Source organism: Carassius gibelio, chromosome B22 (genome assembly GCF_023724105.1).
Source record: "Carassius gibelio isolate Cgi1373 ecotype wild population from Czech Republic chromosome B22, carGib1.2-hapl.c, whole genome shotgun sequence".
NCBI lineage: Eukaryota > Metazoa > Chordata > Actinopteri > Cypriniformes > Cyprinidae > Carassius > Carassius gibelio.
Window position 1 is genome coordinate 37,138,283 of NC_068417.1, and position 15,734 is coordinate 37,154,016.

The 15,734-nt window shown below is 38.4% G+C and overlaps 1 protein-coding gene across 3 annotated transcripts in view; it reads left to right on the forward strand.

Annotated features, from left to right (window-relative positions):
* Positions 1-15,734, forward strand: part of LOC127987032 (serine/threonine-protein kinase MARK1) — a 32,873-nt gene that overhangs the window by 14,853 nt on the left and 2,286 nt on the right. Inside the window, exons 4-17 of one of the 3 annotated variants that reach the window (XM_052589307.1) lie at positions 4,837-4,885; positions 6,235-6,300; positions 6,380-6,450; positions 7,659-7,715; positions 7,825-8,061; positions 9,361-9,480; positions 10,027-10,126; positions 10,304-10,416; positions 10,758-10,911; positions 11,494-11,663; positions 11,743-11,840; positions 11,960-12,124; positions 12,209-12,454; positions 15,525-15,569. In XM_052589307.1, coding sequence (XP_052445267.1) covers positions 4,837-4,885; positions 6,235-6,300; positions 6,380-6,450; positions 7,659-7,715; positions 7,825-8,061; positions 9,361-9,480; positions 10,027-10,126; positions 10,304-10,416; positions 10,758-10,911; positions 11,494-11,663; positions 11,743-11,840; positions 11,960-12,124; positions 12,209-12,454; positions 15,525-15,569 — 1,691 coding nt within the window. Of the gene's footprint in view, positions 1-4,836; positions 4,886-6,234; positions 6,301-6,379; positions 6,451-7,658; positions 7,716-7,824; positions 8,062-9,360; positions 9,481-10,026; positions 10,127-10,303; positions 10,417-10,757; positions 10,912-11,493; positions 11,664-11,742; positions 11,841-11,959; positions 12,125-12,196; positions 12,455-15,524; positions 15,570-15,734 lie in introns of all 3 variants that reach the window. The other 2 variants (XM_052589309.1, XM_052589308.1) reach the window with 2 other exon arrangements.

The window sequence follows — 15,734 nt, forward strand, 5'->3', positions numbered from 1 at the left end:
ACCATTAAGGCACCAGTACCGTTTGAAGAGTATCGATTTGGCACCTGTATCGTAAAAAACCCAATCGATACCCAACCCTGTCCAACATAAATATCTCCTGAACTACATGATAATAGCAGCGAATAAAGGGCTTGCCTCTTTGTCTTGGAGCAGAAAATGTCAGAGTGGCTGATTCTTGGCTTTTATAAGCAGCGATGACCTTAAAGAAAATGACGCAGACTCTTGTGATGAGAACAACATCAGAGCTCATGCAAGACTGTCTCATACTGTCCACTGAACATTTCACTGAACTTTCTCTCCTTTCAGTACAGTTGGTGATTGCAAAATCCCAAAGCTGGCATAACATGATGTTAGCCGATGACTGGCTCATTCAGAGGATCATTTTTTATTTTCAGTGTTGACCGGTGGGGTGTTTGTGGAGGCGTGACGTTTTCTTCATACCATTTCCATTACCGGGGTTACTGTTAAAGAACCCATTAAACACTTTGTCGAGCAGAGATTTCATAGATTTAAGAGAATATTTTGGGAACCGCTGACATAATGGATTTGCGAAAATGCTTTGCGAAAAAAATATTAATAGTTTTCCCCATCTCCCATTGTTCATTAAGAGCAGTTGAGGGTTTTGAAATTCCAAGCGAGTCTTGAATAAATTGCCTAAGGTTTTTAAAGGCGTGGTCCTTATGGTCACAAATAGTGAAATTACTTCAGTTAAATTAACTTTGCATGTATGCTTCACTAACACCATTGGTTATTTAATGAAGGGATTGCATGGTCCAGTATGCTTCGAAATACTTTCAAGGGTGTCAGAATGACGTTTGGCATTCACTGTCCATGCTTTAAACACCTCTACGAGAATTGATAAATTTCGTAGTTTTTGTTATTTTATATATTGATGTAGCTCAACTGGTAGACCATGACGAAGGTTTCCCAGAAACACATTAATTTGAAAATGAATCTAATTTACATTGTTTTGGATGAGTATCTTCCAAATTCCAAATCCGTGCAGTCAATTATCATCTCATTTGAATATTCTAATGAGGCTTATCCTCCATTATCATTGCGTGAACAGATGGACAGAGGTTGTCAGTGAAACTTCCGCTGATCTCTATTGCCTCATGTTTCGACATCAAGATTAATTACCTCATGGTGAGGTACACACACACACACTCATGCACACACAAACACACCAACCATATTTACACACAATGTCAGAGTTTGCCTGTAAATACGGTTGGTTTGACTCCTCCCCCAACAGGGATCATCCAGTTACTTTATCACATTGTTAATCACCTGACGTCATAAGTGAATTCCCTTCTAGTACATTTATTCACCCAGAATCAGTATTTCAGGATTCAACAATGAAAATAAGAGCTGCACGCTGGCTCTGCTGGGATCTTACCCAGCACAGAGCGATCAGGGTTGATTCCTCAGTTGTGGAAACCTCTGCATGTAGTTAATAGCTCTCGGCTAACCTCAGCGCGCTCCAGAGCATTCCACACGCTCTGAGTCATTGCACTTTTGTGTGCTCTTACTATACAACCAGCGTTTGTTGGGTTCCCAAATGCATTCTCAGTTAATCGTCAGTTTGAATAATTAGTAGACCCAGTCTGACGACTGTTCGTGTATGGTTATAATGATGTTAATTTGTTTTTACCAAACACCACCCAGTGTAAATATGAATTAAGCTGACCAGGGTTGAACGACTGTGTCAGAACTAATAGTCGTTGAATATGTCTCCTGATATTGTTATATCAGCGAGAGTGAGGTTTCTATTGATTGATGCTCACTTTACTGTGTAATTCATCCTGAGTGTGTTCATCCTAGTGACGGGAAACAGACACGCCGTTCCTCCTTGTGATCTCTCTCACACACACACACACACAAACACACTACAGGAAATGACACGCTTGTCAGTGTGCGACTGGAATGTCTCTGTGGTTGTTTTTAGAAATATAGCTGTAAAAATAGAAGCTCGGGCTCCTCTGCTGATGATTTACCAGAGCCGACTGCCAAGAAAAAACACAGCTTCTCTCTTTTTTTCCCTTGATTTCCCTTTTTCTGGCTTCTTCGTTTTTTGCCTCCAACTGTTCAGAGGACAGTGAGGACACATTCCAACGGGAGAGAGAGGTCAGAGGTCATGTGTAAAGAAACGTCAGTGCTGTGCTCATGAGATCTTTTACAATCTTCAATATATATCGTTCATTAGAGAACAAAATAATTTGTTTTGTTTATGCCACTATAATACGTGCACTTTTTGTTTTTGCACATGCTGTTTTAATTGCACAGTTACATCCGTCATTATAAAAGACTTTATAATATCTAATAGTTCCTACTCCAAAGAACGAGAGATTTTTGCATTTTAATAGAATGTGACAAAACATCTTTTTGTGCAAAAAAAAAAAAAAAGTCTAAAAAGTGCCATTGAGTGTAAATGTTAGCGTTTGATGTTTGAGTAATAGTAGAGTCTCTCTGTATGGAGGTGTTTTCTCTCGATGTGTTTGTGATCCCTGAAATCGGCCCATTCCTGGAGAGGCGCACCACACAACAAAGGCGTCCTCTGATGGCTTTGTCGTCAGATAAATTGATCTGTCAGTCTGTATTGTTGGGGACGTGGATGATGGAGCTGATGGGACGCTGTAGCTCTCCTCCGCGCTCATCACTTTCACTCTCCATGTGACGCGCTGCTGGCTGTTTTGTGTTAATAACAGACAGATTGTCTCTAATTAAATTTAAAAGCAATAAAGGGACAAACTGTGTGCACTTGAGAATGAGAACTGGTGCATACTGTACACTGAAGATACAATATTATCAAGCATAATTGTAGAAAAATGCATTGAACATTTTGAACAATTACTGTTAATAGTAATATTAAAAACTGATTATTAGCAACATTATTGTAAAAGTAAGGACATGATCATGAGACATAATAGGAATTTTATATTTTCTAACCAACATTTGGTCCCAAACTAATTATCACCTATGGAGCAATCGCTTAATTAAAAAGAAATGGACAGTCATGTTCCTGGCAAGCCTGCTACCTGTTTTTATTTTATTTTATTTTTTAAATATGTATTATAATAAATTGCATGCAAATCAGCCATTTGAACTGTTAAATATAATTTGAAGAATTGAAGAAGCCTCATAAAAAATATAAAAAATGTAATTGGTCATATTAGACCCTGTTTCACAGAATCTGTCTGTTACTTTACATTTCTCCAACTGTTGCACAGTCTATATTTGGGTGAATCGGGTGTCCCGTCCCGTTGCAGTCACGTGTCACAGCTGGGTCTGTGTGACGACATGCAGCTGGCTGGATGTGCTCATTCATTCATGCGGCACTCATTCACAGAAAACAGCCCCCTGTGGTTGTGCCTGAATAAAGAGGATCTGTGAGGAGCTTTCTGAGAGAGCGTTTTAGGATGAAGAGACACTGGGGGAGGAACCTGGAGCAGTTACCCTTCAGGCCCTTCTAGCTTTTGTCAGAGTCTCTCGGAGACAGACTTCTGACTGTGGATTAATTCGGCCAAGAACCGCCCACGTAGACAGGAAGAGACTGACGTGTAACGCAAGCAGTCACAGTTTGTTTGTTTTCTTCAGTTTCTGCTGGGTACAGATGTAACGATTCACTCAACTCACGATTCGACTCACAATTCACATATTTATTTTAAAAAATTTACAAAATGAGACAAATTACAAATTAAATGTGTCCTTTTATTATTGCTTGGACAAAATGCTGCACGCTTCTTTGTGTAAATGAAATATAACACTATAATAATACAGCACTTGCACGTTATTGCTTCTGTTGGCCTCATATGTTAGTCGCTTTGGATGAAAGCATCTGCTGAATAACCAAATTTAAATATAATGTAAATGTAAATCACAAAGCTAAATAGAAATGATAAAAGAAGCCAAATCAAATTAATTACACACATAAAATAAATCTCTTCATATAATTTAATCTTTGCATTTTTAGCAATAGAGGCAGTCACTGCATTTTAATCCTGATCCAAACAAAGAGGCTGCATACATGCAACATGAGCAGTTTTTAATCTAAATTAGATTGTGTAATTTCTAAACTTGAATGTTTTGACTTCAGTTTTGTAAAACTATTCATAAAAATATCTGCATGAGACGCAGATTCACTCTCTGCCAGCAGGTGGCGCTTAAAACGTTTCCGCTGTAAACAAAGCAGCGCTGCACTTATGAACTTTAATATGCATTATACAGAGGCGAGATGAAAAGTAAGTTCCCCTCAGACACACATTCATATAAACTCCTAACTACTGAATCGTGATTTGTTTTGCATCTCAACTGATTTGAATAGTCACATATTTGATTCGCAGTTACTCGCTCCATCCCTACTGCTGTGAAAACAGATAAATCCAGGAGAGAAGTGTGGTATATGTGCTCATGAATATTTGATTTTCTTGCTGCTAAGTGCTTCTTGAATATGTTTCTGAATCCATGCCATGGATCTTGCAGATTTTGGCAAAGTGACAAGTTCTTCCTCAAAAGTGATTGTTTTAGCAACCTGGTGCCTTTATGGCAACACTGCAACACAATGTATTTCAAAAAAGCATTTCAAGCACTTTAATATTAACACTTTTTGGACTGATTCAGTAAATTGTTCATGTCTGAAACAAAATAATCAAGAACCAGGAGAACCTTTGAGCTTTTTGCACGACTGATGGTGCAAGAAATGTGCTATTTATTGCTTAAAAATCACATTTTCCATGGTAAGTTTTTTTTTTGTTGATGACGCAAAGTCTACACAACCATAACCGTACATAAACGAGGGTTTTCTCTAATGCTTTTTGTCTGTATTTTCCCCCACAGCTCTTTCGTGAAGTGAGGATTATGAAGGTCTTAAATCATCCTAATATAGGTAAGACATCATGCTAAACTGTGTTTTTAAAGTAAAGCTCACTAGACCATCTTCTGCCGTTTTATTTGAGTATGTAATTCTCTTATGTGTTCAAAGTAAATAAAGTCATAATTTGAGCCATATAGTGAAATTATACGTTTGCTGAAAATGGTGTAAATGGACTCCGTCATGATTGGCTAACATAATCACATGGGAAATGCTCAGTTTGAGTTGGGAATTTATTTAAATGTCCTCATTTTGTTACTTACATTAAATTAGGGGGAAGTTAAATTAAATGAAATTAAAAAACCTTATGAATGCATTAAAAAAACTGGAAAAAATTTGTCATTTAAGAATTATAATATTAAAATTAATATTTACCTTTTTTTTTTTTTTTTTTTACAATTTCAATATTGTCTGTATATATACACAATTATGTGTGTGTGTGTGTTGCAAACTGTCCCTCATAACACCTGATCAAGCCTGGAGCTGTTTAGACCTGCTAACTGGAAATGATGAGCTTGTTTTAATACACGGCTCATGCCACGCTCCCTCTCTTTTCTCTCACTCCGGTTTCATGAGATGTTAACTGGATTATTTATATTCCTAATGGAAGGGAATCACGGGAGAGTCATCCAGACGGGCTGCTTCAGCGCGATCAGCTCTTCTGTGCCTCTCTAAACAGCCCAGGACTCTGTTTTCAAATCTCTATCGATCGGCATGACTGGCTGTTTCTGGCACCGTGTCACCGCTGGCTCCTGATTGGCTGAGGCGGAGCTGGATTCTAGATTAATCAGACTAAAAGCTGTGATTACACACCTATCCCTGACATTTTTTCCCTCTCATCTTTCCAAACACACACACACAAGTTTAAGACTGCATGCAGGAAGCAGTCAGACGTTATTAGCATCCATCCACAGAGTAAACTGAATTACAGAAGCTCTTCACATACACTAAGGTACACACAATGAAACCGGAAGGCTGTGTGTGTGACGTCCTGCGTGTATTTTAGCACATCTCCATAACAAGCTTCCCTGGTGTGTCGTTTCTCCATATCATAGATGAGAACCTGAGAGAATCAAGCATCGTCACTGTGGTATGGGGGTAAAATAGTATCAAAAATTTGTGTATTTACAAAATATAGTATTTGCAAACATGTAAACAAATTGACATCCAAAAATATAATTCAAACCACAGTTCATAAATGCACAATTATGATTGCAAGTTTTTTATTCGTATCTTGTTTAATAATTTTGATACTGTTTTACCTCCATATTTTTTATAAAAACCGTGAGCTCTTGTGAATAAATGTGCTTAATTGTTTTGGATGTCAATCTCTCTCTGTGTCTGTTTCTCTCTCTCTCTTCCAGTTAAGTTATTTGAAGTCATTGAAACAGAGAAGACCCTTTATTTAATAATGGAGTACGCAAGTGGAGGTGAGTGTGAGATTCATATTTAATATCACCATTAGCGCACATCCTGACACGCATCCCTGAATGTCTCTGTCCGTGTCAGGTGAAGTGTTTGACTACTTAGTCGCTCATGGGAGGATGAAGGAAAAGGAAGCCCGAGCAAAGTTTCGACAGGTGAGACACACACATCTGAGTCATTGAAAATCATTATTGCATTAGGTAACTGGATAACACTTTATTTTAATGACTAATTCTTACTAATAACTAGTTGCTTATTAGCATGCATATTTCTAGCATATTAGCTGTTTATTAGTACTGATAAAGCACTTATTCTGTATCCCTAATCCTATCCAATACATTAAGTTAACAACTACCTTACTAACTATTAATAACCAGAAAATTAGGAGTTTATTGAGGCAAAAGTCATAGTAATGGTTTATTTTGGAAATTTGGCTTTTAAATAAAGTGTCTAATCATATCAGTAGTATCTAATTAATACTTACAAGAGTTTTAGCTTACTAAATACTACGATTAGAAGAGATAATTAATTAGATAATCTCAAAATACTACTAGATGTAAATTAGGAAAAAGTACTAGTAATGTTAAAATTTTTTACATTGTACATACCTTAACAGTATAAAATTCAGTTTTTCATGAAATAATATATAGTATATTATATATAGCTCTATAATGTTTTAGTACCGATATATGTGGGTAAATATGACCATTTATTAATGTGTAATGCGTTGGTTTACATAGTTACTCAGATTAATTACACTTAGCTTAAGTGTATTTATTGCATTAAACATTTTGGAAAAGATGAATCCTCCAACTGGAAGGAAATTTGTATTTTTTTTTACTGCATTTTGGTTTGGTTTGGTTTGATTTGGTATTTGACATTAATGAAACATGTGTAAAGAAAGACGAATTCTTATAGTCATGTCGTGATCTGTAAATAAACTTCCTCCTCTATTCCTTTAATAAATGTTGATTAATTTGAATACGGTTTGGTGCAGATCACATGCACACCCTCTAGTGGTGATACTACACCACAGTGTTTGTCACGTTTCCCTCTGATCAGCTGTCCGTGTGTCAACGTTAAATGAACAGACATCAGTTTGAGTGTAATTAAACCCCCTGCAGCGCTGCAATAATTAATTGGCCATTTTCCTTCACACCAATTGCGAATGAAACCCCCAGTCGAGGAGGTGTTTAGTCCGAATATAAGACCCCAGTCTGTCTCGCTCTCAGCTGCAGTGACATAAAGACATGTTACAGAGTCTGTCTAGCACAACACATCTCCAGACTTCCTCAGCTTGTATTCACAAATAAATAAAGAGCTGGTTTGTGCAGTGATGTACTGTGTGTGTGTGTGACTACAGATTGTGTCTGCAGTGCAATATTGCCACCAGAAGAGAATAGTCCACAGGGATCTCAAGGTGAGACACACACACACACCGTTAAGTGATTTGTTTCATTGATTTCTAATGAGCGTGCACTGTGCAGACCGCTTTGCTACATTTCTTTGTGCGTGTCTCTCTCTGTAAGGCTGAAAACTTGCTGCTAGACGCAGACATGAATATAAAGATAGCAGACTTCGGCTTCAGTAATGAGTTCACCATCGGGAGTAAGCTGGACACGTTCTGTGGCAGTCCTCCGTACGCAGCTCCCGAACTCTTCCAGGGGAAGAAGTACGACGGGCCAGAGGTGGACGTCTGGAGTCTGGGGGTCATCCTCTACACACTCGTCAGCGGCTCACTTCCCTTTGACGGACAGAATTTGAAGGTCATTCCTTGTTATTTAAAAAAAAAATCACTAGATGCCTATTTACACCAAAGCAAAATGAGGCAAATCACTGTTAAAAGTCTTTAATGGTATTATGTTCTATTCACACTATTCTGATTTTTTATTCTACATGCATATACTGTATACATACACATACTTATCGTTCTAAGGTATGGGGTTAGTAAGAATGTTATTGGAAAGAAAATAATTAAACAAATATGCATTAACTTGATCAAAATGACATTGTTAAATAAATGCTGTTCTTTTGAACTTTCTATTCATTAAGGAAACCTGAAAAAAAACACTGTTTCCACAAATAGTAATAATAAAATTATAGTTTAATCGCAACACAATAATTGCAGTTAATAGTATTCACCTTCTGGTTGATTACGTGTCATTTGTAACAAACTACGTGATTCTCATGGTGTGTGCACACCAAATGTGAAGTGAATATTTGCATCGCGTTACTTATTCTAGTTTACTTTCGGGATGTTTTTTTGCATCACTCATGCAAACGAAAACATTAAAACAATTAAAAATATATATTTTCTGGTACAACCTGACGTGTCTAATTGGACGAGCCAATAAAGCTCTTTGCGCGACGATGCATTATGCGAATTATCAGCTTGAGTTCAAATTTTTCCCGTCACGAATTTGCATCTGTTTGCATCTTTGCATTGACTTTGTATGTAATCTACTTCTTTTTTTTCTCTTTCTGTGTGGACACAACATAACTGTACATTTCTGCCATAGACAAAACTTAAATTTAAGTAGAAACTTAAAATAATAATACAAATAAACTTTTCCGATTTTTTTATGTTTCCTTAGACATATAAAATATGTTCCCAGTATAGCACAACTAACCTCACAACATTATTGTTTAAATGTGTCATTTCTGTTTTGTGACCTATTGTTTGCCAACAAATTTGTTTCGTCAAATTTGCTCACTGCTAACAACTTATGGTTCTTGTAGTTGGAGCTCAAAAGCGTTGTTGTTTTTTTCTTATTGGTTAGTTTGGTTGGTTGTTGATGTATGCATTTTTTGCTAAGTGAAAACACCCTATTTTGGGGTTTCATTGCAGTGTGAATTTTTACCATTGGTGTAAAGAGGTAATATTCATGCACTGCTTGCTGTAATGTCTGCCAAAGCAAAAAAAACAAGCAGTTCCACTGCTCCATTTTAGGCTTCTGTTTTAATGTAGTTTACCTAACTAAAAAAGCAGCAAGTTTCCCTGAAAGCGTATTGTTCTGGCTGTGTGTGCTGTGTTGGGTCCTCACTCTGAATGCTGGTCCACACAGGAGCTGCGAGAGAGGGTTTTGCGAGGAAAGTATCGTATACCGTTCTACATGTCCACAGACTGTGAAAACCTTCTGAAGAAGCTGCTGGTGCTCAATCCAGGCAAACGTGGAAGTCTAGAGGTGAGGCTGATGAACACTTCACACACGCCAATGGATTTGGAAAAGGACTGTAGATGTCTAATGCTCTTTTCCATACAACGAAAGCATACTGTGAACATGACAACTGTAAAAGTTTCATAAAAGTAGTCCTGTACACTTAATCGAGTCTGTTGAAGTCATGTGAAATCAAATCTTAATCACACATTTGTTAACAATGAATCTGGCATGTCTTGAGAAGTAGAAACTTCAGTCAGGACACTCTAGTGAAAGCCGATAGGTATTCAATGCTAGTCCTCTAGCTATCGCAGTGTAAACTAAATGGAGCATGCATATTCACCTCTCTTATATCTGCAGCCTTTGCGCTTTCACCCTCCTCCTCCCCAGCACCACCTGTCTAGATCTGCTATGGAGGATATTATGTTATGTCTTTGTGTAGTAGCTTGTCTTGCATGCTCACAGCAACATAGCCATTTATGTCTTGGTGGTAGTGTCCCAATACTGTTGTATAGTAAATAAATATGCGTTCAGATGCAAAGGTGTAACTCAGTGTCTTATGATGTCTCACAGCAAATCATGAAGGACCGCTGGATGAATGTAGGTCACGAGGAAGAGGAACTGAAGCCCTACACAGAACCTGAGCCAGACTTCAGCGACACCAAACGGATAGGTTTGTACCTTCCTGACCCTTCTGTCGTTCTCTCTATTTTCTTCTAATGCATTTTATTTAATAATGGTTATAGTCAAAGATATTATGTCTACTACAAAGTATGCGAGCTTATGCAGGGATCACGTACAAGGAGAAAGAAATCCTGTGTATCATCACATCTCTTTTCGTGTTTTTCAGAGCTGATGATTACTATGGGTTTCCCTAAAGATGAGATCACAGAGGCGTTATTAGGGCAGAAGTATGATGAGGTCATGGCCACCTATCTTCTGCTGGGCAGGAAACCTCCAGAGGCGAGTCATACGTCTTAATTAAATTATTAATCAAAACTTCAGTCATAATTACTGAATGCTCACATCCACTCAAGTGTATTCTGTGCAGTGCTATCTTACCACCTTTTAGAGATCATTATAATTTTTATCAATGTTTTTTTACTTTTATAGATTTTTTTATAGTTTGATTTTAATTTAGTATTTCTGTTTTGTTTCATTTAAATTTTAGTAGTTTTGTTGTTTCATTTTATTTAATTCTATTACATTAAGTTAAAATACATAAAAAGTTGAAATTTTGCGCTTGTATAGCTAGCTGAAATGAAACGTTTTAGTTAGCTATAATAACCTTGATGCTGTTTTAGTTTGAAGGAAGTGATTCGCTGTCCAGCACAAACCTGTGTCAAAGGTCACGACCCAGCAGTGACCTGAACAACAGCTCTACGCAGTCACCCGCACACTCCAAAGTCCAGCGCAGTATCTCGGCCACGCAGAAACAGCGCCGATACAGCGACCACGGTACCACACACACAACATTTCAGTTCATTATAAGCAGTACACACACATATATATTATGTACCCAAAAACATTAATTTTGAATGCAATTAATTGCAATTTAACCGTTACCCAGCACTAATTTAAATGAAAAATATTTTATTAATTTTTATTTAGGATTTTTAGGTCTGAGGTAAAACTTACTGGGGTTTCCAAGTCCGTTTCAATGTAAAGGTCACCCAAAAATGAAAATTCTCATGTTGTTCCAAACCTGTATGAGTTCTGTGGAATGTAAAAAGAAGATATTTTGAAGAATGTCTGTAACCAGTTTCAAATCCCATTGGCTTGCATAGTGTTTTTATGTCCATACAATGGAAGTCAATGGCATTGGGAAACCTGTTCGGTAACCAGCATTCTTCAAAATAACTTTCGACTCTTCCACAGAAAATCCTACCGGTTTGATCACGAGCTGACATGGGGATGAGTTAATGACAGAATTCCCATTTTTTGGGGTGAGCTGTTTGTTTTAAATCCACTGTATTTGCCCCGGAGATGACATGTTTTGATTTGAAAGTGTTGGATGGATGTTGTTCTGGTTGTGTGCAGTCGCTCCGTCCATACCTCCGGCCGTCTCCTACACCAAACGCTCTCAGGCCAACAGCGTGGAGGGAGAGAAGAAGGAGGAGGCCAAGCTGCCCTCCTCCAGCTCTAAAGGAGACATGGCCGTCTCTCCTCTGGTGGCCCAGGAACGCAGGAAGTCCTCCACAGCTTCAGGGGTGAGAGGTCACATGCCACAGATGCAGGACACAAGCACATATGACTCACAGTAGACTAACAGTGTGTTTGTGTGAACAGAATAGTGCTGCAGGAACAATGACCAGGAGAAATACGTACGTTTGTGAGAGATCCAGTACAGAGCGCTACTCAGCCGTTCCCAACGGCAAAGACAGCAGGTGAGCACACCCACTTTTTAAGATTAGCCTCACAAAAAAACACTGACCAATAAGACATGAGATCCTGGGTCATGTGAAGAGTTTTTCTGATCACCTGTGTCTCTTTCTCGTGGTCTCAGTCTGACGGAGATGTCAGCCTTGGCGAGTGCATGTACATCCATGTCTCCAGGAGCGTCGTCCGCGCTGGCGTCCACTCGTCCGCGTCATGTGAAGTCCATGTCGGCCTCAGGCCACCCCACCAAGTCTCCGCTGCCGCCCATCGAGGACAACGCTGAATTCAAGGGGTGAGAGATGTGCTGCGTATTGTAGGATCATTCAAAGATGTATGTATTAAATGGGAGTTTATCTGTCATCAGCTCTGTCTGTAGGGCTCCGTCCACGTCTCCGTCTGCTCACAGCATCAGCAGCATGACTCCGGATCGGACTCGCTTTCCTCGGGGCACCTCCAGCCGCAGCACCTTCCACGGGGCGCAGCTCAGAGACCGCCGCAGCGCCACATACAACGGCCCTCCGGCGTCGCCCTCGCTGTCCCACGACACGGGCGCCCTCGCCCAGGCGCGCAGGGGAACCTCGTCCGGATTCATCAGCAAGCTCACCTCCAAGTTTGTGCGGAGGTCAGTGTCCAGATCCTTGCTAAAAACAAGTCTCCCGTGCACACAAAGACTGCTTCTCTTTGATCAAAAATACAGTAAAAATAGGAATACTGTGAAATCTTCTTATTGTAATTCGATATGATCGTTATCTAACTATTTATACTCTATATAATATTTTGTTATATATTTTAAAACACATTTTTTGATTTGGGTTTAATTAAAATCAAGTATTCCTGGTGTCCAGATGATTAATTAATGGTTCTTATTGTCATCAATGTTGAAAACTGTTTTGCTGCTTTTTGTGGAAGCTGTGATGCGTTTTACTTTTTAGAATCCGTGGATGAATAAAAAGATTCAAAAGATAATAATTTATTTAAAAAAGAATCGTATTTTTATATTTTGAATGACTTTAATGTCAGTTTTGAGCAGTTTGATGTGTTTTTGCTGGATAAACAAAAATATTTTTTCCTTTTTTAAAAAAAAAAAATCTTGCTTAAAACTTAGCGTGTCACAGTTTCAGCAAAAATCGCAAAAAGCTAACAAAACAAAATATTTTTAACATTGATAATAATCAGATGTTTATTGAGCAACAAATAAGAAAATTTACAGTTTTAGCAATATTTCACAATATTACAGTTTTTACTGTATTTTTGATCAAATAAATGCTGCTTTGATGCGCAAGAAAAAAATCTTACTGCCCCCAAATCTATGTCTTTTTGTTGTGTATCAGTTTACAAATGATGCATTTAAAGCGTTGTTTTTATACTGTTTTTTAGAATTCAAATCTTCTGATGTGTGTGTGTGTGTGCGCGTGCGTGTGCATGTGTGTGTGTGTGTGCGTGCATGCGTGTGTGTGTGTGTGTGTGTGTGTGTAAGAGAGTGCTGACCTGCACTGACTCCTGAGTGAGCTGCAGACAGTGAAGGACACTGTGTAAAGTGAGCTGGTCAGGCAGCTGGATGCGTCTGAAGTAAACATCAAACCTCTTCTGTCTGTGAGCAGGTTTATTTGGTGCCACTAATGCAGGAATTACACATTTAAAGGAATAGTTCATAAAAATGGAAAATTTGCTGAAAATGTACTTACTCTCAGGTGTAACTCAGCCAATAAACTCAAGATGTAGAGGAGTTTGTTTCTTCATCAGATTTGTAGAAACGTAGCATTGCATCAGTGTCTCACCAATGGATGCTCTGCAGTGAATGGGTGCCGTCAGAATGAGAGTCCAAACAGCTGTTAAAAACTACATTTTACATGCTACATTTCTCCAAACTTGATGAAGAAACAAACTCCTCTACCTCTTGGATGGACTGAGTGTGAGTAAATGTCAGTTAATGTATATTTTGGGGTGAACTAATAGTTTAAGTTTTTAATAAATCCATAGTGTATTTATATAGATAATATTATCAAATATGTAAGGTCACTTGCACTTTCGTTCGTGTGCTCTTCAGATCCGACCCGCAGGTCTTGGGTCCAGGCTCTGGTTTTGAACGTGCTGTGATTGTTTGTTTGTTTGTTTGTTTGTTTGTGTTTTTCAGAGCGGTGAGGTAGGGGACGATAGTTTGACATATTTCCTATCTGACTTGCGTATGCAGAATATAAATTAGAGATGTTCACAGGTGCACGTGAAGCAGACCCCTGAACTATTGTAAAATCACTGTATCATAGCAAATGATTCTTGCTTTTATATAAAATAAAAATAAAATGCAATATGATGAATCCATCAACAGCAGTATGCATTGCTCCGTTCACATCAAGGACAATAACTATAAAGCTATTTATAATAATTAATAATTGTCAGAATAATGATGTCTTACAATATTGTTGAAATCATTTATCGTTTACACAAGCCAGTTAAGCGCAAACCCCGCCTCCAGCTGATTCTAAAGGTTCTGGTTGGTCATCGCATTATTGATTGTCGAAACAAATACTAACCCCAACATTAACCATAATCATAAAGTTTTAATAATCATTGTAAGATAATAGTGATGTCTACACTGTATCTAAAATGGTAACCAACGAGAAACAACGTCATTGGAATTATTTTCAAATAGACTTTTGTTAAAAAAAAATTCCCGCAAACCACGCCTCCGGCTGATTTAGAAGTTTGTTGGCAATGTTATTCACTGTGTAGATTGCCAACAAAACACTGAAACAAATACTACCCCCTAACCTTACATCTAGGGTAGGTGATTTCAGAGAGGTAAGCATTGAAAGCCTAAGATCCCACCCTCCCTGCAAAATCACTCTCCAAAGCCACGCCTCCAAAACCCCTGCACAGGCAGATCAGAGACTAACCAATGACACGATGAGAGGCTGATTGAGGCTGGATTGAATGCAACGCTGTCAGATAACACACAGCCTATATTAGCCCTCAACCGAGGGAACGTTTTATGCTCCTTTGCTTTCCAGAGATGATATAAATACATTTAGACCACTTAACATATTGATTGCTATTCGGATATGAAGAGATTTTCAACCAACATACCAAAACATGTTTTTGAACCAAATCCCCTACTCTACCTTTAAGCTAAAGCTCGGTGTAGTGCTGGTAAAACTCCCTGATAGCATTACTGTTTGCCGTGATCTGAACTCAAAGGCTAAAGCATTCTTTAAGGCTGTGAAGGTCGGCCCGACTATTAATATATGGGACGATCTAGGATTGATTTTGTTTACTAGCAACTGTGACAGCTTCAGTCGATGAGCGGCAGACATGATTATACTGGACTGTTTTTTTAAAGAGATATTACCCTCTGCACCCTCTGAATTGGGACTTAGCTATTGAGTTGGCCATTAAAATTGACTCTGGGTGGCGTGTGTGCTGAACTGGTTTGGGAAAAATTGTATGAAAACTTTAAAATCCCATCAAAGTCCACCAGACTTAAAGGCACTCAAACGGACTTATAATAAACAGCGTTGTGTTATTTGTTGGTGTGAACACTTATGCAGTTATCATTATATTTCTCATTCTTGTTGTGAACAGGACTAAACTATAATCAGTTTACGATCGTCTAGAAACTGTTGTCTGTTATTATTAGAAATGCAGGCTTGTGTTAATCTATGGTTTTCTCAATATGACCTCTGGTATTTCCCAAGGGTACCGAGTGAAGGAGAGGCCCGCGGTCGGGCGTACAGTCTGAGGTGAGGCTTTTATACATCCTCTGTCTTATATGGGTTATTCGTTGTTGCCCCTTCAGGTCATTCGACAAGAGTCTGGGTTGATTTAAATGGTTCAGATAACTATACATTGGTTTTCTAATCGTTTGGTGTATTTTGCAAGTTTTTTCTTGTCTTTCTAACACCGAT